The sequence below is a fragment of the Nerophis lumbriciformis genome, linkage group LG12, assembly GCF_033978685.3.
Source record: "Nerophis lumbriciformis linkage group LG12, RoL_Nlum_v2.1, whole genome shotgun sequence".
NCBI lineage: Eukaryota > Metazoa > Chordata > Actinopteri > Syngnathiformes > Syngnathidae > Nerophis > Nerophis lumbriciformis.
In genome coordinates, this window is record NC_084559.2 from 3,761,608 (window position 1) to 3,784,454 (window position 22,847).

Below are 22,847 nucleotides of genomic sequence, written 5' to 3' on the forward strand. Positions count from 1 at the left end.
TAGCTAATTTTACTTGTTTGACGTCTATTAAACAGACAAAGAAGCAAGGAATTAAACAGAGACAGAATTAAATTTGGCTCAATGAGGAGAAACGCGTAGACCTGTACCCTTGTACAGTGTCCCACCACGCTCTGACGAAAGATTGTACGCATCCTCTTTTATTTGGACTTTCCTTGATTACATGGCAACAGCTGTTTCTAAAGGGAGGGGGGTCGTAAACAGCCGTCGCCTTTGGTTACCAAACAGTTCAAAGAAAAAGTGCCTGGAGGGGGTTAGGTCCTGCTTCCTCTCCGCTTTGTAGATCTCGGGTCAAGACAAAATCTTCCTGTGGATTACAATAGCTCAAAGAAACCCACATGTCGCTTCCCATCATACACAGTGGAGTTTTACAAGCCTTTTGATTGGTAGGATCAATGACAGCTTTTGTCTGCACGCCGGGAAGTCATTGAAACATAAAGTTTGGTGATAACTTAGATACAATTATGCTGACCGTAGTACACTTGTTATTAGTGAGAATATACTTATTTTAAGGTATTTTTGGGTTCATTGATGTTAGCTAATTAGGGCCCGCATGGCCCATTGTATAAGGACTCCCAAAGGGAGTCCTTATGCAATGGGACATAAGGACCTATTGAATTTGTAAGGTTTTATTATTCTTTATTCTTCCGCCGCCACATTAAACTGTAATTTGACCCACTTAACATGCTTCAAAACTCACCATATTTGACCCACACATCAGGACCTGCGAAAATTGCCTTTTTTTTAAAAAAACGAACCACAAAACTCAAAATTGCGCTCTAGCGCCCCCTAGGAAAAAAAACTAGACTGCCTGTAACTCCCACTAGGAAGGTCGGAGAAACATGAAACAAAAACCTCTATGTAGGTCTGACTTAGACCTACATTTCATAATAGTACATTCTCGGGCTAAAATCAACAGGAAGTTGGCAATTCCCCCTTCAAGACAAAAAAGTACTAAAAACAGTCACTTTTGCCTCTTTGAGCTGTAATTTGACCCCCTTAACATGCTTCAAAACTCACCATATTTGACCCACACATCAGGACCTGCGAAAATTGCCTTTTTTTTGAAAAACCGAACCACAAAACTCAAAATTGCGCTCTAGCGCCCCCTAGGGAAAAAAAAACTAGACTGCCTGTAACTCCCACTAGGAAGGTCGGAGGGACATGAAACAAAAACCTCTATGTAGGTCTGACTTAGACCTACATTTCATAATAGTACATTCTCGGGCTAAAATCAACAGGAAGTTGGCAATTCCCCCTTCAAGACAAAAAAGTACTAAAAACAGTCACTTTTGCCTCTTTGAGCTGTAATTTGACCCCCTTAACATGCTTCAAAACTCACCAAACTGAACGCACACATCAGGACTGGCAAAAATGGTGATTTAATAAAAAAACCTAACCCCAAATCTCAAAATTGTGCTCTAGCGCAATTTTTTAATAAAACGCACAAAAAACTGCTCCTCGGATGAAAAAACTGACAAAACTGCCTGTAACTCCCACTGGGAAGGTCGGAGAGACATGAAACAAAATCCTCTCCGTAGGTCTCACTTAGACCTACATTTCATAAATTGACAACCCCCAGCAAAAATCAACAGGAAGTTTGCTATTCCCCCTTCAAAACAACATTTTTGTAAAAACCGGTCACCTTTCTTCAAACATTATCTCCTCTGAGCGCGTTTGTCGTTTCGGCTTCAAACTAACACAGGAGAGAGATTGAACCTTTCTGATTAAAAGTTGGCAAAAGAGTTTTGATACCTGCTCCGGTTTTGATTTTATGAGCCTTCAAAGGACCGCTGCACTGATGCTGCTGCGCTGCTGTTTTTTTCATGATGGCTGCTTAAAAGCAGGAAGCACCAGCGTGCCCACACAATGCAGACAAGGTAGGTACACTAGACAAAAGTATTGGGACAATTCGGACTAAAAGTAGACAAAAGTATTGGGACACTTATTACTACCACTGGACAAAAGTATTGGGACACTTAGAACGACAACTGGACAAAGGTATTGGGACACTTGGGACTACAACTTGACAAAAGTATTGCGACACTTAGGACTACCACTGGACAAAAGTATTGGGACACTTACACTGGACAAAAGTTTTGGGACACTTCTAAAACTTGACAAATGTATTGGGACACTTAGGACTAGCACCTGCCAAATACGCGGGCCCGACCAATGCTGCTTGCAGCTTTAATTTTACTTGTTTTGGAAAGTCTTGACAAGCCAAATGTTCTTGTTCTATTGGCAGATAATTTTGCTTAGTTCAAGTAAAATGCCCCTCATTTTTGTCTTTTTTTTTTAATTGTTTTTGAACACTGACTTTTTGCAGTGTATCGATACGTCCTTTTGTGGACAAGCCTGCACTTTTTTTTTTTGTTCGGCTTTGGTGAAAAGAGTGCAACCCAGATTGGATCGGGAAGGAGGGTCGCGGGCTAAATGTTATTGTAATTGAGAGCGATTATCCCATTATCTCCTCCACCCCTGAAATGAGTCTCTCTCTCTCTGTCTCTGTCTGTTTATCTTCCGTCTCCCTATTCAACCGTCTCTAATCTGCCCGCCCTTTTCTCCCGCTCTCATTGTCCCTCATCAGAAGTACGTGTACATCGGCTCTCGATCAGAGGTTCTCCAGCTGCCCTTAGCCAACTGCAGCCGCTATCAGTCCCAGCCAGACTGTCTGCTTGCCCGAGACCCCTACTGCGCCTGGGACAGCGAGGGCCGAGCCTGTGTACGCATCGACCTCCATCGAGGGTGAGAGAAACCACCACGCTGCAGAAAGAGCTGTCGAAAATGTCAAAATGAAAAGACTAGATTTTAGTGGAAAAAAATACTAAAAAAAACTAGTGAAATCAACGAGCTGCGTGATAGGACATCCTCAATTAAGATTTGGCAGGATAGAAATAAATACACTATATTGCCAAAATAATAATAATAGATTTTATTTGTAAAAAGCACTTTACATTGAGTCATACTTGCCAACCTTGAGACCTCCGATTTCGGGAGGTAGGGGGTGGGGGGTGATGGCGTGGTCGGGAGTGGGGCGGGGCGTGGTTAAGAGGGGAGGAGTATATTGACAGCTAGAATTCACCAAGTCAAGTAATTCATATATATATATATATATATATTAGAGATGCGCGGATAGGCAATTATTTCATCCGCAACCGCATCAGAAAGTCGTCAACCATCCGCCATCCGCCCGACCTAACATTTGATCAGAACCGCACCCGCCCGCACCCGCCCGTTGTTATATATCTAATATAGACGATGCAAGGCATTAGTGAGGTTATAAAGCTTTTGCCTGTTAAAGAAAGGAGACTGATCCAATGCAGCACAGACATTCGCGTGCCACGCTGTCACGACCCAGACGCACACTAGTGCGCAATCATATGGGAGCCGCGCTGAGCGCACCTCCAAGCGCGTCTCGCTGCCGGCGACGGCAGGGTATGGGCCCGACGCTCCAGCGCCATCCATTTTCAGCGCTAGTTGATTCGGCAGGTGGGTTGTTACACACTCCTTAGCGGGTTCCGACTTCCATGGCCACCGTCCTGCTGTCTATATCAACCAGGGTGAGCCCCACCCCTTTCGTGAGCGCACTGCGCGCGGAGTGACCCCTGTTACGCGCCCCCGGCAACAGGGGTGGCGGGCAGGTAAGCTGCGCGGGCGGAGCGCGCGGAGTGACCCCTGTTACGAGCCCCCGGCCACGGGGGTGGCGGGCAGGTAAGCTGCTTACCTGCTGCGCGTGACGCCGGCCGCGGCGAAGGCGGACGAGGCGGGGTGTTGGTGCGGTGGCCGCGGTGGTGACCCTGGACGTGCGTCGGGCCCTTCTCGCGGATCGCCTCAGCTACGGCTCCCGGTGGGGCCCTCTCGGGGGAAGGGGCCTCGGTCCCGGACCCCGGCGAGGCGTCCCTTCTCCGCTCCGTAAAAGTGTCCATCTCTTTTTTTTTTTTTTTCTTCTGTTGTGGCATATGCAGCAGGTGCCTGCTCGTTTTTCGTATGTGGGTAACAACATTTAACTATGTATATATATTTCCGAATTGGTTTAACTGCCACCCGCCTGAATCTATTTAAAATCTAATTTTTTTTAATTTCATCCGCCCGATCCGCGGATAATCCGCGGACTCCGCGGTTGTGCCCGCAAACCGCGCATCTCTAATATATATATATATATATACATCCTGAAAATATGCAAACAAAACTGTGTTTAGATAATTGATACTTCAAACTTGCATAAATAAATCTTAAGGGATATAACATAACTTGGCTTCTGAGAGCTTCAAAAATGTAATGAATAAAATGTTAAAGTTGTTGATAAACAAGCAATTATTTTAATAATTAAATATGGTCATTTTAAATGAATTATTATGATAATTTAAAATTAAGTATTTCAAATATTATGTATAATTCTAATGCCTGGATGTAATAAGGAGTCAGAAAAAAATACAAATAAAAATACAATTAATTTTGATGTTTTCAGCAAAATATAATAAACATTTATTTATTTTTTTTAATTTTTTTTTATTAATAAATATATTTATTTTTAGGTAAGATAAACATAATAATACAATTTATCTCTCGTATGGATGATTTAGTTCTTGTCACCCTGTTGTCCTCCCGTCGTGAAAAAAAGGCTGTCCTCACTCAGGTGCGCATGGAGCTGGAGGGGGCGTGGCCTCCAGCTCCGGCTGAAAATCGGGAGATTTTCGGGAGAATATTTGTCCCGGGAGGTTTTCGGGAGAGGCGCTGAATTTCGGGAGTCTCCCGGGAAAATACGGGAGGGTTGGCAAGTATGCATTGAGTAAACAACCTCAAAGTGCTACAGTGTATTAAAAAAAAATTAAATAAAAATAAAAACTAGACCAGCCAAATAGCTAAAACTAGTATGCATGTATCTAAAAAAAGGCTTTTTTTAAAAGAAGGGTTTTTAAGCCTTTTTTAAAAGCATCCACAGTCTGTGGTGCCCTCAGGTGGTCAGGGAGAGCGTTCCACAGACCGGGAGCGGCGGAGCAGAAAGCGTAGCTTTGTCCTCGGAGGTTGGAGGAGGTTAGCCTGAGGTGTCGTGTGGAGGATTTGGGGGTGAGTAGTTCTTTGAGGTAGAGGGGGGGCATTTCCATGGAGGCACTGGTGGGTTAGTAGGGAGACTTTGAATCCAATCCTGAGTGGAACAGGAAGCCAGTGAAGGGATTTGGTCACCAAGGGCAGCACGGTGGCACAGGGGTTCGTGCATGTGCCTCACAATACGAAGGTCCTGAGTAGTCCTGAGTTCAATCCTGAGTTTGCATGCTTCCTCCCACCTCCAAAGACATGCACCTGGGGAAAGGTTGATTGGCAGCACCCCCCGCGACCCTGAAAGGGACAAGCGGTAGAAAAATGGATGGATGGATGTTTACATGGACTGCGATAAGGTGGCGACTTGTCCAGGGTGTACCCCGCCTTCCGCTTGATTGCAGCTGAGATTGGCTCCAGCACCCACCCGCCACCCCAAAAGGGACAAGCGGTAGGAAATGGATGGATTTGGCCACCTGCCTTGACTCACATATGAACTTGAAGTGCCATCCCATTCTTAACCCATAGGGTTCAATATGATATCAGTCCACCTTTACAGCTATTACAGCTTCAAGTCTTCTGTGAAGGCTGTCCACAAGGTTGCGGAGTGTGTTTATAGGAATTCTTCCAAAAGTGAATTGGAGAGGTGTTGGTCGAGAAGGCCTGGCTCTCAGTCTCCGTTCTAATTCATCCCAAAGGTGTTCTATCAAGTTCAGGTCAGGACTCTGTGCAGGCCAGTCAAGGTCATCCACACCAGACTCTGTCATCCATGTCTTTATGGACCTGGCTTTGTGCACTGGTGCACAGTCATGTTGGAAGAGGAAGGGGACAATTCCAAACTGTTCCCACAATGTTTGGGAGCATGGACTTGTCCAAAATTTTTTGGTATCCTAGAGCATTCAAAGTTCCTTTCACCGGAACTCCTGAAAAACAACCCCACACCATAACTTTAACTTAACGTAATATCTTATTTAAATAGTAATTTTCTCAATTTAAACATTTTTAAACTAAAATAGAAAACAATTACATATTCATGCGAGTCAATGACTAAAAATAAGTAAATAGCTTTTAATGCTAGGGACATTTCTAGAAATAAAAGGTCAAATCTTGGTGAGTGGCAATTAATTTTCACTTTTTAAATCCAAATATTTAACATTTTTCAGCCAAGCTTTTAAAATAAAATAAAAATGAATACTAAATAAATGGTCGGGATAATACTTATTAATGACAATAATTATAATTATTCAAAACCCTGAATTTATACAGTAGTAAGAAATACAATTTATAATCAAACATGGCATCTACATGGGGGGGGAAACCAAAATATCTAATTTAAATAGTCATTTTCTCAATTTAAACATTTTTAAACTAGAATAGAAAACTATTAAATATTCATGCGAGTCAATGACTAAAAATAAGTAAATAGCTTTTAATGCTAGGGACATTTCTAGAAATAAAAGGTCAAATCTCGGTGAGTGGCAATTAATTTTCAGTGCTGAGTCACTTTTTAAATACAAATATGTTTCATAAAACAATGACATTTTTCAGCCAAGCTTTTAAAATAAAATAAAAATTAATACTAAATAAATGGTAGGGATAATACTTATTAATGACAATAATAATAATTATAATTATTCAAAACCCTGAATTAATACAGTAGTAAGAAATACAATTTATAACCAAACATGGCATCTACATGGGGGGGGGGAACCAAAATATCTCATTTAAATAGTAATTTTCTCAATTTAAACATTTTTAAACTAGAATAAAAAACATTGAAATATTAATGCTAGTCAATGACTAAAAATAAGTAAATAGCTTTTAATACTAGGGACGTTTCTAGAAATAAAAGGTCAAATCTTGGTGAGTGGCACATAATTTTCAGTGCACTGAGTCACAAATATTTTTGGGGGGCCGCACTTCAAGAGATCGAGGGTTCGAATCCCTTGTATGAAGTTTACAATACAAAAACATGAACGTTAGGTCAATTTTCGACTCTTAAATTGTCCGAGGGTGTGAGTGTGATTGGTTGTTGTCCAATATGTGCTGTGATTGGCTGCCAGTAGTCAGCTGGGATTGGCTCCTGCTTCCCTGTCACCTTCATTAAAACCTCTTAAGGCCCAAGCTGTTTGTTTACATGTTTTTTTAATTTCTCTATGCTATTTGGGCTTATTGGACCCTAATTACTAAGAATCATCTTTTGATATGATGTACTTAGTCCATAAGTACACAAACGTGTACTTCATGTTTAGTTACATGCTTATTCTTATTTTTTACACTTTTTTTTTTCCAAATTCCATTGTATGTTATACTCTTCTGACACCACCAGATGGCAGTATAAGTGTCCACATAAGTGGCCATAAGACCCCAATTCAGCAGTGTACACAATTTTGGAAATACGAGCTAAAAGGTGCTGTCCACGCATGTGGCCACTAAACCTTGAGAGGTTTTAATCAATCAAACAATGTTTATTTATATAGCCCTAAATCACAAGTGTCTCAAAGGGCCACAAAGACATCCTTGGTTCGGAGCCCACATAATGAGGACAAGCAGTATATAAAAATGGATGGATGATACTTTTAGTTGCTGATAAAAACAAACTTTTCTACCAAAGCCATACCAGTTAGGTAATAAATCATTTCTAAAAAGCCACCTGTGAATAATTAGCATATAAGCCAGGTGTAATGATCAACTTAATGCTGAGTAAAGACTTTGATATATTCTATTTACTCAGAAATAGACAATACTGCATATCTCAGTGGAAAGACACATCTCTGAGTCCCAGTCCACATACATAATGGATCCTGCGTTGTCAATAGTACATTCTAGCAAAAGTTGTTCTTTTCTCCCCCCCTGCAGGTCCACCTCCTCCCTGTCACAAGACCTCATGCTGGAAAGGTTCAGCCGGGGAAAAGCCAAGTTTGATAAACCTGTCTCCATCCCCAGCCCTGGTGAGTGAAGGCGGCATCATCGGAGGGCATAATGCCTCAGCAGTGACCCCAGCTGGGGGTTCCATGCTGGTGCAGGACTGGCAAGCAAATGTTCTAGAACATTGGCTGGCAAGTTTTACAATCAAATAGGGGTGTAACAGTGCTGGCCTAACGTAACCAGAAATCATGATCATATTTAAAGATGAAATGAATTTACTTTCCCGAAATACAAACCCCGTTTCCATATGAGTTGGGAAATTGTGTTAGATGTAAATATAAACGGAATACAATCATTTGCAAATCCTTTTCAACCCATATTCAGTTGAATGCACTACAAAGACAACATATTTGATGTTCAAACTCATAAACTGTCATGTCTGTGTAATCATGTTTTGTTTTAGTCATGTTTTGTTTAGTTATTGGACTCTTTAGTTTCTGGCTTTTCACTCCCTTGTCTTGTTTCCATGATTACCCATTAGTTTGACCCGTTCCACGTTTGGACTCATTGTGCACTCTTGTTTGTCACCATAGCAACCCATTAGTTTTCACCTGTCACGTCACGCACCTGTTTCACGTTTTGAGTCACGCACCTGTTTTCGTTAATCATGTCTGTAGTATTGAAGTTCATTGTTTTCAGTTTGTCTTTCTGGTGACATCTCACATTTATGCTCTGTCCATTCCTGACACTTGTTTTCATGTCCATCCTTCATGCTACTATTTTTGTCCAAGCCAAGTAAGTTTTTGTTTATTAATGCTATAGTCTTTTGGTTTCATAGTTTGTTCTCCGCCACTGTGCGCGCTTTTCGTTTGTACTTTTTTTTAATATATTAAATAAATCATGTATTTACATTCCCGTCTCGCCCGAGCCAACTTTCCGTTGCATTCCGGAAAAGCAAACCCCCAGGACCAAGTCATGACATAAACTTTTTTTTTTTTTTTCAAAATAATAATTTCATAGCTGCAACACGTGCCAAAGTAGTTGGGAAAGGGCATGTTCACCACTGTGTTACATGGCCTTTCCTTTTAACAACACTCAGTAAACGTTTGGGAACTGAGGAGACACATTTTTGAAGCTTCTCAGGTGGAATTCTTTCCCATTCTTGCTTGATGTACAGCTTAAGTTGTTTCAATGGGAGACAAGTCTGGACTACAGGCAGGCCAGTCTAGTACCCGCACTCTTTTACTATGAATCCACGTTGATGTAACACGTGGCTTGGCATTGTCTTGCTGAAATAAGAAGGGGCGTCCATGGTAACGTTGCTTGGATGGCAACATATGTTGCTCCAAAACCTGTATGCACCTTTCAGCATTAATGGCGCCTTCACAGATGTGTAAGTTACCCATGTCTTGGGCACTAATACACCCCCATACCATCACACATGCTGGCTTTTACACTTTGCACCTATAACAATCCGGATGGTTCTTTTCCTCTTTGGTCCGGAGGACACGACGTCCACAGTTTCCGAAAACAATTTGAAATGTGGACTCGTCAGACCACAGAACACTTTTCCACTTTGTATCAGTCCATCTTAGATGAGCTCAGGCCCAGCGAAGCCGACGGCATTTCTGGGTGTTGTTGATAAACGGTTTTCGCCTTGCATAGGAGAGTTTTAACTTGCACTTACAGATGTAGCGACCAACTGTAGTTACTGACAGTGGGTTTCTGAAGTGTTCCTGAGCCCATGTGGTGATATCCTTTACACACTGATGTCGCTTGTTGATGCAGTACAGCCTGAGGGATCGAAGGTCACGGGCTTAGCTGCTTACGTGCAGTGATTTCTCCAGATTCTCTGAACTCTTTGATGATATTACGGACCGTAGATGGTGAAATCCCTAAATTCCTTGCAATAGCTGCTTGAGAAAGGTTTTTCTTAAACTGTTCAACAATTTGCTCACGCATTTGTTGACAAAAGTGGTGACCCTCGCCCCATCCTTGTTTGTGAATGACTGAGCATTTCATGGAATCTACTTTTATACCCAATCATGGCACCCACCTGTTCCCAATTTGCCTGTTCACCTGTGGGATGTTCCAAATAAGTGTTTGATGAGCATTCCTCAACTTTATCAGTATTTATTGCCACCTTTCCCAACTTCTTTGTCACGTGTTGCCGGCCGGCATCAAATTCTAAAGTTAATGATTATTTGCAGTTTGAACATCAAATATGTTGTCTTTGTAGCATATTCAACTGAATATGGGTTGAAAATGATTTGCAAATCATTGTATTCCGTTTATATTTACATCTAACACAATTTCCCAACTCATATGGAAACAGGGTTTGTACAAAAAGCGCCAGAATTATAATTCACTTCACCGAAGGGACAAGCGGTAGAAAATGGATGGATGGATTTGAATTTGAATCAGCACCTCCAAGTCCGAGTCCATGGTTCTCGCCCGGAAAAGGGTGGAGTGCCATCTCCGGGTTGGGGAGGAGATCTTGCCCCAAGTGGAGGAGTTCAAGTACCTCGGAGTCTTGTTCACGAGTGAGGGAAGAGTGGATCGTGAGATCGACAGGCGGATCGGTGCGGCGTCTTCAGTAATACGGACGCTGTATCGATGCGTTGTGGTGAAGAAGGAGCTGAGCCGGAAGGCAAAGCTCTCAATTTACCGGTCGATCTACGTTCCCATCCTCACCTATGGTCATGAGCTTTGGGTTATGACCGAAAGGACAAGATCACGGGTACAAGCGGCCGAAATGAGTTTCTTCAGCCGGGTGGCGGGGCTCTCCCTTAGAGATAGGGTGAGAAGCTCTGCCATCCGGGGGGAACTCAAAGTAAAGCCAGTGCTCCTCCACATCGAGAGGAGCCAGATGAGGTGGTTCGGGCATCTGGTCAGGATGCCACCCGAACGCCTGCCTAGGGAGGTGTTTAGGGCACGTCCGACCGGTAGGAGGCCGCGGGGAAGACCCAGGACACGTTGGGAAGACTATGTCTCCCGGCTGGCCTGGGAACGCCTCGGGGTCCCACAGGAAGAGCTGGACGAAGTGGCTGGGGAGAGGGAAGTCTGGGCTTCCCTGCTTAGGCTGCTGCCCCAGCGACCCGACCTCGGATAAGCGGAAGAAGATGGATGGATGGATGGATGGATTTGAATGATTCTGAATGACACTAAAAACCTTTTCTCCCGTCTTCCCCGGTCTCTCCCGCAGAGCACTCCCGCCTGCGGAACGTGACGGTGGTGGTGGGCTCGGACATGGTGCTGCCCTGCCAGCTGATCTCCAACCTCGCTCAGCCCTTCTGGGTCGTCAACGACCGCGAGCTCCTGCTGGGCGACCCCGAGGCCGGAGGGCCACGCTTCGACCGGACCCTCAAGGCCCTCGTCGTCCCCGAAGCGGGTCAGATCCAAGCCGGGCGTTACGTCTGCTATTCCGAGGAGCAGGGTGTGAAGTTCCAGACCGAGCGCTACCAGGTGACGGTGGTGGCCAGCGCGCCCGTCTTCATGGAAGCCCGGGCTCCGGACAGCAGCATGGGGCTCTTCTGGGTGCTGGTCATCACCCTGGGCGCGGCGTGTCTGCTGCTCCTGGTGGCGGCGCTGTACCTCCGCCGGAGACTGAAACTGGCTCTCGGGAAAGGAGCCGACATGAAGCCTCTTGAAAGTACCCTGGTCTACCCCATCACCTTACCCAAGGAGCCACCCACGTTCGTACCCAGCAAAATGCCCACCGACGAAGACCGTTTCTGGGAGACGGGCGCCAATTATTACTACTCAGACGGCTCGCTTAAAATCGTCCCCGGTCACGCCATCGGGCCCGCCGGCGTGGGCGGCACGGCGTCGCCCAGCGCCATCCCGGGCCAGCCCATCCACTCCCCCAGCCGTCTCAGCCTCACCAACATCAGGGGCTCCGGCAGCAACGGCTACGTCCGCCTGAACCTGAGCACGGCGGGGGAGGAAAGGGCTAGCGGGGCTTGCGCTGGCGGCGGCGGCGGCAACGGCGGCGGGCTGGGCGGGCTCGGCGTGGGCGGGAACGACTACTCGGGCCCCTTCAAGGAGGAGCTGAGGCGCACCCTGCAGCAGAGGAGCGTGCTGCCCGACGCAAACCCCGAGGAGTCGTCCGTCTGAGGCTTCTCCTCCTGGAAGGAAAAAAAAACAACAAAAAAACAACCGAGCTACCTCCCTCTTTTCGAGGATGCCTGCCCTCTTTTCCAGTGACACGTCGTCACGTCGTCACGTCTGTCTCTCGCCCTGCCAATGCCTGTTTGGCTCACTGTAGACTTTGACGGCATGTTAAATATAGACGCTCACACCCCTTCTTGGCTCCGCACCGCAAAGTCTCGGACTTTCTCTGCTTGCACTGTGCAACGGGCCATTTGTCTCAACTGTGATTGGAACAGGAGTGCAGAGAACCCCCCCGTAGGCGAGGTAATCAAGCAAATGGCATCACTTTGTTGTCCGGACGCCACTTGACGGACGGGATGGCCTTGGGGACTTTTCGTCAGCTTTTTACTGCACTTAAAACTGGAAGCGAGTCTTCCCTTTTTTTTTAATTTTTTTTTATTGGTGAGCCAAGAGAAGACTAAACTCATGCTGAAGCAAGGCAACAATCATATTTGTGTGAGAAGACTAGGGTTGCAAAGGGGTGGAAGGTTTCCGGTAAATGTGAGGAATGCACAGTACAGGGTTGAAATTCAACCAAGTTTGCATTAAATCAGGTTGTTTTTGCTAATAATCATGCTGCAAGATCTAGCACAGGGGTCGGCAACCCGCGGCTCTTTGATCACTCTGATGCGGCTCAGCAGCTTACTTGCTGAACCCCCCAATTTTCCCGTGAGACTTCCGGATTTCAGTGCCTCTCGCAGAAATCAATATTCACCGATTTTCACCCTTACAGATATAATAAGGGCGTGCTATGATGGTACAACATTCGGCGCCCTCTACAATCTGTATTTACAGCGTGCAAGCCTAACACTTGTTATACAATATACATCTTTTGCTTGCACACGTACGTGACAGCAAGGCATACTTGGTCAACAACCACACAGGTTACACTGACGGTGGCCGTATAAAACAACTTTAACACTCTTACTAATAATGCGCCACACTTTGAACCAAAACCAAACGAGAATGACAAACACACTTCGGGAGAACATCTGCACCTTAACACAACATAAACACAACAGACCAAACGCCCAGAATCCCATGCAGCCCTAACTCTTCCGGGATACATTATACACCCCTGCTACATTATACACCCCTACTCAGTGGCCTAGTGGTTAGAGTGTCCGCCCTGAGATCGGTAGGTTGTGAGTTCAAACCCCGGCCGAGTCATACCAAAGACTATAAAAATGGGACCCAATACCTCCCTGCTTGGCACTCAGCATCAAGGGTTGGAATTGGGGGTTAAATCACCAAAAATGATTCCCGGGCGCGGCCACCGCTGCTGCCCACTGCTCCCCTCACCTCCCAGGGGGTGATCAAGGGTGATGGGTCAAATGCAGAGAATAATTTCGCCACACCTAGTGTGTGTGTGACAATCATTGGTACTTTAACTTTAACTTTAACTTTAACTTTTTACCACCAAACCCCGCCCCTACCCCAAGCCTGCTCCCTCACACATAAACCCCCCCCACCCCCACCCCCCCTCTCTCTGTGCGACGGTTGAGGTGGGCGGGGTTTGGTAGCGGGGGTGTATAATGTATCCCGGAAGAGTTAGGGCTGCATGGGATTCTGGGTATTTGTCCTGTTGTGTTTATGTTGTGTTACGGTGCAGATGTTCTCCCGAAATGTGTTTGTCATTCTTGTTTGGTGTGGGTTCACAGTGTGGCGCATTATTAGTAAGAGTGTTAAAGTTTTTTTTATACCGCCACCGTCAGTGTAACCTGTGTGGTTGTTGAGTAAGTATGCCTTGCTGTCACCTATATGAGCAAGCGGAAGCCCCATACAACATGTGGCTGGTTGTAGTGGGCGCTATATGCTGTACTATCACGGCACGCATGTCGCTGACAAGCGCTATTCATATAAAATTCGCGTGCCGCACCAGTTTAAAAATCCCATATAAAGGTGTGGGCAGCGTGTCTGAGGCCCCTGGTTTATACATAGCACAAAGCAAAAAAAAACTTTGTAGGCAGTGTTATTGCATTTAAAATTTCAAAAGTTTTTGCGGCTCCCATTGTTATCTATAATTTGTGAAACTGGTCAAAATGGCTCTTTGACTGGTAAAGGTTGCCGACCCCTGGTCTAGCATGTTGCATTCAATGTTTATTCCCATTAATTCCTGTTAATTCCCATGGAAAGTTACCGGAAATTTACCACGGGAAGTTAAGCTGACCATTTTTTGATTATTCAAAGTTGGACACTGTCCATCTTATTCTTTCGAATAAGATGAGAAGCTTGTAAAAGACTAATGCCACACACAGATATAAATAGTCAGCTAAACAATTGGAGTAGTCTTTAAAAATATTTGACTGATGGACAAATGAATAGAAATAGGCTAGATGAATACATGAACACTCAATCAGCATGCTAAATCAAACTATAACCTACGTTCTTGTATGGCAACAGAATGACTAGCAGAACTGCGGAGCCCCTAAAGGGGCATGGGGTAAAAAAATGTTTTTATAATTTTAATTGTTTTTTTGGGGTTTTTTTAGACATGTATCTCATGCGCACGAGAAACTTTTTATAAAGTTATAAAAAAAAATGTTTTAAATGTTGTAATTTTTTTTTTTTTTTTTTTTTTTTTTTTAGACATGTATCTCGTACGCACGAGAAACTTTTTATAAAGTTATAAAAAAATAATAAAAAAATGTATTTTTTTTTTTTTTTTTTTAGACATGTATCTCATGCGCACGAGAAAGTTTCTCCTGCGCACGAGATACATGTCTGAAAAAAAAAATTTAAAAATTATATATATATATATTTTTTTTTTAACTATATACAAAGTTTCTCGTGCGCACAAGATACATGTCCAAAAAAAAATCAAAAAAAATTTTTTTTAAACATTTTTCATTTTTTTTTTTTTTTTTTTTATATCAATATAAAAAGTTTCTGGTGCGCACGAGATACATGTCTAAAAAAAATTAAAAAAAAAAAATTAAAAAACATTTTTATTTTTTTTTATATCTTCATAAAAAGTTTCTGGTGTGCACGAGATACATGTCTAAAGAAACAAAAAAAAATTATTTTTATTTTAAAAATTCAAAAAAATATTTTTTTTTTTTTTTTTTTTTTTTTTTTTTTTTTTTCATAACTTTATAAAAAGTTTCTCGTGCGCACGAGATACATGTCTAAAAAAATTCAAAAAAAATTTTTTTTTAAACATTTTCCTTTTTTTTTAAATTTATTTCTTTTTTTTCATAACTTTATAAAAAGTTTCTCGTGCGCACGAGATACATGTCTAAAAAAATTCAAAAAAAAATTTTTTTTAAACATTTTTCTTTTTTTTTTAAATTTATTTCTTTTTTTTCATAACTTTATAAAAAGTTTCTCGTGCGCACGAGATACATGTCTAAAAAAATTCAAAAAAATTTTTTTTTAAACATTTTTCTTTTTTTTTTTTTTTTTCTTTTTTTTTTATAACTTTATAAAAAGTTTCTCGTGCGCACGAGATACATGTCTAAAAAAAATAAATAAAAAAAATAATAATTTGAATTATAAAAAAAAAATGTCCCCCATGTCCCTTTAGGGGCTCCGTACAGAACAGAAGGCAGAGGAAACTACACGTTTTGATTTAGTATTTGCTTTAAATTCGGATCGCTAACCTTGTTAGCATAAATGAATGGGATTTAACATAGAGAAAATTAGCATCACGGCTAACGGAGAAATACATTTCGGTTCATTATGAGACTGTGGTGGTACATAAACATAGCTAGCTAGAGATATTGGCCCCAAAATCATTTAACAAGCACAGGAAGAGCTAGCTCGCTTGAGTATAAGTCTGCTGTAAATTACACCTCTATTCCACTTAAATAACATACATCAAATATATTTACCCCAAAAATATCATCAAAACTTACCTGACTGGATGAAATCCTTGGGCTCAAATATTAGTGTGGCCTGTAGTGTGTGGCATGCTGGGAATTATCTGTGCATGCACTGCACATGTGCTTGAGGAATGCACCGTGTAGGGTTCAAATTCAACCGAATTTGCATTAAATCAGGTTGTTTTAGCTAGTAATCATGCTGCAAGATCGAGCATGTTGCATTCAATGTTTATTCCCATTAATTTCTCGTTAATTCCCACGGAAAGTTACCGGAAATTTACCACGGGAAGTTAAGCTCGGGCAGTTTGGAAATTTTGACCATTTTTTGATTTTTCAAAGTCAGACACCGTCCATCATATTTTGTAGAATAAGGTGAGAAGCTTGTAATGCAATGCCACACACAGATATAAATAGTCAGCTAAACAATTGGAGTAGTCTTTAAAAATATTTAACTGATGGACACATGAATAGAAATAGGCTCGATGAATACATGAACACTCAATCAGCATGCTAAATCAAACTATAACCTACGTTCTTGTATGACAACAGAATGGCTAGCAGAACTACGGAGCCCCTAAAGGCACATGGGGGAAAAAAATGTTCTTATAATTTAAAAAAAAAAATTTTTTTTTTTTTTAGACATGTATCTCGTGCGCACGAGAAACTTTTTATAAAGTTATAAAAAAAAAATTTTTAAATGTTTTAATTTTTTTTTTTTTTTTTTTAGACATGTATCTGGTGCGCACGAGAAACTTTTTATAAAGTTATAAAAAAAAATGTAAAAAATGTTATAATTTTTTTTATTTTTTTTTTTTTTTTTTTAGACATGTATCTCGTGCGCACGAGAAACTTTTTATAAAGTTATAAAAAAATAATAAAAAAATGTTATATTTTTTTTTTTTTTTTTTTTTAGACATGTATCTCGTGCGCAGGAGAAACTTTCTCGTGCGCATGAGGTACTTGTCTAAAAAAAAATTAAAATAAAAAAAATTATAATTTTTTTATTTTATTTTTTTTTTAGACATGTATCTCGTGCGCACGAGAAACTTTTTATAAAGTTATAAAAAAATAATAAAAAAATGTTTTTGTTTTTTTTTTAGACATGTATCTCGTGCGCAGGAGAAACTTTCTCGTGCGCATGAGATACTTGTCTAAAAAAAAATTAAAATAAAAAAAATTATAATTTTTTTATTTTATTTTTTTTTTAGACATGTATCTCGTGCGCACGAGAAACTTTTTAGAAAGTTATAAAAAAAATATTAAAAAATGTTATATTTTTTTATTTTATTTTTTTTTAGACATGTATCTCGTGCGCAGGAGAAACTTGCCCGTGCGCATGAGATACTTGTCTAAAAAAAAAAAAATTAAAAAAAAATATTTTTTTTTTTTTTTTTTTAACTATATACAAAGTTTCTCGTGCGCACGAGATACATGTCTGAAAAAAATTCCAAAAAAATTTTTTACAAATATTTTTCTTTTTTTTTTATATCTTTATAAAAAGTTTCTGGTGCGCACGAGATACATGTCTAAAAAAAATTCAAAAAAAAAATTTAAAAACATTTTTTAATTTTTTTAATTTTTTTTTTATATCTTTATAAAAAGTTTCTGGTGCGCACGAGATACATGTCTAAAGAAACAACTTTTTTTTTTATTTATTTTAAAAATTCAAAAAAAAAAAATTTTTTTAATTGTTCTTTTTTTTTTTCTTTTTTTTCATAACTTTATAAAAAGTTTCTCGTGCGCACGAGATACATGTCTAAAAAAATTCCAAAAAAAAATGTTTTAAACATTTTTCTTTCTTTTTTTTATTTCTTTTTTTTTTATAACTTAATAAAACGTTTCTCGTGCGCACGAGATACATGTCTAAAAAAAAAAAAAAAAAAAAAAAAAATTTGAATTATAAAAAAAAAATTGTCCCCAAAGACCCTTTCGGGGCTCCGTACAGAACAGAAGGCAGAGGAAACTACACGTTTTGATTTAGTATTTGCTTTAAATTCGGATCGCTAACCTTGTTAGCATAAATGAATGGGATTTAACATGGAGAAAATTAGCATCACGGCTAACGGAGAAATACATTTCGGTTCATTATGAGACTGGTGGTGGTACATAAACATAACTAGCTAGAGATATTGGGCCCAAAATCATTTAACAAGCCCAGGAAGAGCTAGCTAGCTTGAGTGGAAGTCTGCTGTAAATTACACCTCTATTCCACTTAAATACCATACATCAAATATATTTACCCCAATAATATCATCAAAACTTACCTGACTGGATGAAATCCTTGGGCTCAAATATTAGTGTGGCCTGTCGTGTGTGGCATGCTGGGAATTATCTGTGCATGCACTGCACATGTGATTGAGGAATGCACTGTGAAGGGTTCAAATTCAACCGAATTTGCATTAAATCAGGTTGTTTTAGCTAGTAATCATGCTGCAAGATCGGGCATGTTGCATTCAATGTTTATTCCCATTAATTTCTCGTTAATTCCCATGGAAAGTTACCGGAAATTTACCACGGGAAGTTAAGCTCGGGCAGTTTGGAAATTTTGACCATTTTTTGATTTTTCAAAGTCAGACACCGTCCATCATATTTTGTAGAATAAGATGAGAAGCTTGTAATGCAATGCCACACACCGATATAAATAGTCAGCTAAACAATTGGAGTAGTCTTTAAAAATATTTGACTGATGGACACATGAATAGAAATAGGCTAGATGAATACATGAACACTCAATCAGCATGCTAAATCAAACTATAACCTACGTTCTTGTATGACAACAGAATGACTAGCAGAACTGCGGAGCCCCTAAAGGCACATGGGGGGAAAAAAATGTTCTTATAATTTAAAAAAAAATTTTTTTTTTTTTTTAGACATGTATCTCGTGCGCACGAGAAACTTTTTATAAAGTTATAAAAAAAAATTTAAAAAATGTTATAATTTTTTTTTTTTTTTTTTTAGACATGTATCTGGTGCGCACGAGAAACTTTTTATAAAGTTATAAAAAAAAAATTAAAAAAATGTTATATATTTAAAAAATTTTTTTTTTTTAGACAAGTATCTCGTGCGCACGAGATACTTGTCTAAAAAAAAAAAAAATTTTAAATTATAATTTATTTATTATTTTTTTAACTTTATAAAAAGTTTCTGGTGCGCACGAGATACCTGTCTAAAAAAAATTCCAAATAAAATTTAAAAAACATTTTTCTTTTTTTTCTCTTTTTTTTATAACTTTATAAAAAGTTTCTCGTGCGCACGAGATACTTGTCTAAAAAAAAAAAAAAAAATTAAAAATGATAATTTATTCATTATTTTTTTAACTTTATAAAAAGTTTCTGGTGCGCACGAGATACATGTCTAAAAAAAATTCAAAAAAAATTTTTTTAAACATTTTTTTTTTATAACTTTATAAAAAGTTTCTCGTGCGCACGAGATACATGTCTAAAAAAAAAAAAAAAAAAAAATGTCCCCCATGTCCCTTTAGGGGCTCCGTACAGAACAGAAGGCAGAGGAAACTACACGTTTTGATTTAGTATTTGCTTTAAATTCAGATCGCTAACCTTGTTAGCGCACGAGAAACTTTTTATAAAGTTATAAAAAAAAATGTAAAAAAGTTATAATTTTATTTTTATTTTTTTAGACATGTATCTCGTGCGCACGAGAAACTTTTTATAAAGTTATAAAAAAATAATTAAAAAATGTTATTTTTTATTTTTTTATTTTTTTTAGACATGTATCTCGTACACACAAGAAACTTTTTATAAAGTTATAAAAAAATAATTTAAAAAAATTATATTTTTTTATTTTTTATTTTTTTAGACATGTATCTCATGCGCACGAGAAAGTTTCTCCTGCGCACGAGATACATGTCTAAAAAAAAGTAAATAAATAAAAAAATTATTTTATTTTATTTTTTTTTACTTTATAAAGTTTCTCGTGCGCACGAGATACATGTCTAAAAAAAATTTAAAAAGATACAAAAAACTTTTTTTTTTTTTTTTTTTTTTTTTATAACTTTATAAAAAGTTTCTCGTGCGCACGAGATACATGTCTAAAAAAAAAAAATCATCAAATATATTTACCCCAAAAATATCAAAACTTACCTGACTAGATGAAATCCTTGGGCTCAAATATTAGTGTGGCCTGTAGTGTGTGGCATGCTGGGAATTATCTGTGCAGGCACTGCACATGTGATTGAGGAATGCACAGTGCAGGGTTCAAATTCAACTGAATTTGCATTAAATCAGGTTGTTTTAGCTAGTAATCATGCTGCAAGATCGAGCATGTTGCATTCAATGTTTATTCCCATTAATTCCCATGGAAAGTTTCCAACTTTGAATATTCCCGGACTTTTGCAACCCTCGAGAAGACGCGAGAAAGTGGAAAAAAAGAATGACCGAAACGGGACTTTGTGAATGAAAGACACCTAAGAATCCCAGTTTGTTGTGACGATAGGTTTGAAATAAGAAGGTTTTTTTTTGTATATTTCTTGAGAACCACTGCAGTGTTTAAGTGGTTGTCAAGCGACTACGTTTTGGTGAGCACGTTCTTACATTCCTGGCTGTGCGCTGATCTTCAAAAGCACCTTCAATGTCCTAAAAGTGCACCCCCATGCCACTTTTTTTTTTTTTTTTTTTTTGCAAATGTGGTTGAACTCTTTTGTATGGAATGGAAAAAAGAAGAAGAAAAAAAGGCAATAAGACAAAAAACTGATGGAGGCACCAAGACAACGCGCATGGAGAATGTAGTTTGCGACTGCTGTGGATGTTTCTAGAAGTGCTTTTTACACGTCGCAACCTTTTTGAGGACGCCGGCAACTTGCACTGCAAAAGACGCTCGCTCACACACTTAAAAAAACGCTTTGAATGTCGAACGATCCCCCCCCCCGCCCCGGACTGGTTTTGTGACAGGACTCGCTCTCGGACATGGCGGCGAAGGACTTGTGAAGCGTACGTGGAGGATCGTGGCGGACAGACTGATCACTCCCACGCTGACAGGCTGGAGATCGACTCGGTCCAAGGTAATTTTTCAGGTCATGTTAGATCAGGGGTGTCAAACTCATTTTAGCTAGAGGAAAATACTCCCAAGTGGGCCGAACTGGTAAAATCACGGCGTGATAACTTAAAAATAAAGACAACTTCAGATTGATTTCGTTGTTTAAAAATAGAACAAGCACAATCTGAAAAACTTTTTTTTAACACTTAGACTACGTCTATCTGCATTTGTCGTCATTTATCATTTCTGAATAAATGATGTGATAAAGTTCATCAGTCAAATAGGTGAGTCTGGCAATTTTAAAATGCTCTTATTGGCGTAAAATTTTAATCCATCAGAATTGTTTGTTGTTTATTGAGGATCCCCATGAGCCGACGCACAAACGCCAGGCTAGTTTTCCCGGGGTCCTTTTCAAAAGTTTAAAAGTAAAATAATATTAATACACAGATCCAGTTACAAATAAAAGAAAGGAAAAAAGAAAAGAAAATTCTCAAAATAATAATTAAAAAAAAAATAACAGTACACAGATAGTCACAGAAAATACGCAGATCCAGTTACGATAAAAGAAAGGAAAAAGAAAAAATTCTCAAAATAATAATAAATTAAAATAACAGTACACAGATACAGTTACAGAATATACACACATCCAGTTACAATAAAAGAAAGGGAAAAATTTAATTCTCAAAAATAAAAAATAATACAAAATAACAGTACACATATAAAGGAAAAAAATAAAATTCTAAAAAATATTAAAAAATAACAGTACACAGATACAGTTACAGAACATATGTAGATCCAGTTACAATAAAAGAAAGGAACAAATTTAATTCTCAAACTAATAATAAATTAAAATAACAGTACACAGTTCCAGTTACAATACAAGAAAGGAAAAAATACAATCCTCAAAATATTACAAAATAAAAATAACAGTACACAGATCCAGTTACAATAAAAGAAAGGAAAAAATTTAATTCTCAAAAATAAAAATAATAATATAATAAAAAATAACAGTACACATATAAAGGAAAAAAATAAAATTCTAAAAATATTAAAAAATAACAGTACACAGATACAGTTACAGAACATATGTAGATCCAGTTACAATAAAAGAAAGGAACAAATTTAATTCTCAAACTAATAATAAATTAAAATAACAGTACACAGTTCCAGTTACAATACAAGAAAGGAAAAAATACAATCCTCAAAATATTACAAAATAAAAATAACAGTACACAGATCCAGTTACAATAAAAGAAAGGAAAAAATTTAATTCTCAAAAATAAAAATAATAATATAATAAAAAAAATAAAAAATAACAGTACACATATAAAAGAAAAAATACAATTCTAAAAATATTTAAAAATAACAGTACACAGATACAGTTACAGAACATATGTAGATCCAGTTACAATAAAAGAAAGGAAAAAATGTAATTCTCAAACTAGTAATAAATTAAAATAACAGTACACAGTTCCAGTTACAATACAAGAAAGGAAAAAATACAATCCTCAAAATATTACAAAATAAAAATAACAGTACACAGATCCAGTTACAATAAAAGAAAGGAAAAAATTTAATTCTCAAAAATAAAAATAATAATATAATAAAAATAATAAAAAATAACAGTACACATATAAAGGAAAAAAATAAAATTCTAAAAATATTAAAAAATAACAGTACACAGATACAGTTACAGAACATATGTAGATCCAGTTACAATAAAAGAAAGGAACAAATTTAATTCTCAAACTAATAATAAATTAAAATAACAGTACACAGTTCCAGTTACAATACAAGAAAGGAAAAAATACAATCCTCAAAATATTACAAAATAAAAATAACAGTACACAGATCCAGTTACAATAAAAGAAAGGAAAAAATTTAATTCTCAAAAATAAAAATAATAATATAATAAAAATAATAAAAAATAACAGTACACATATAAAAGAAAAA

At 38.7% G+C, this 22,847-nt stretch overlaps 1 protein-coding gene across 1 annotated transcript in view; it reads left to right on the forward strand.

Annotated features, from left to right (window-relative positions):
- LOC133623021 (semaphorin-4C-like) overlaps positions 1–12,347 on the forward strand; it is a 441,154-nt gene extending 428,807 nt beyond the window's left edge. The window contains exons 14-16 of the mRNA XM_061985929.2: positions 2,609–2,766; positions 7,918–8,009; positions 11,132–12,347. Of these exons, the coding sequence (XP_061841913.1) occupies positions 2,609–2,766; positions 7,918–8,009; positions 11,132–12,042 (1,161 nt within the window). The 3' untranslated portion in view covers positions 12,043–12,347. The remainder of the gene's footprint in view (positions 1–2,608; positions 2,767–7,917; positions 8,010–11,131) is intronic.
- The last annotated feature ends 10,500 nt before the right edge of the window (positions 12,348–22,847 follow it).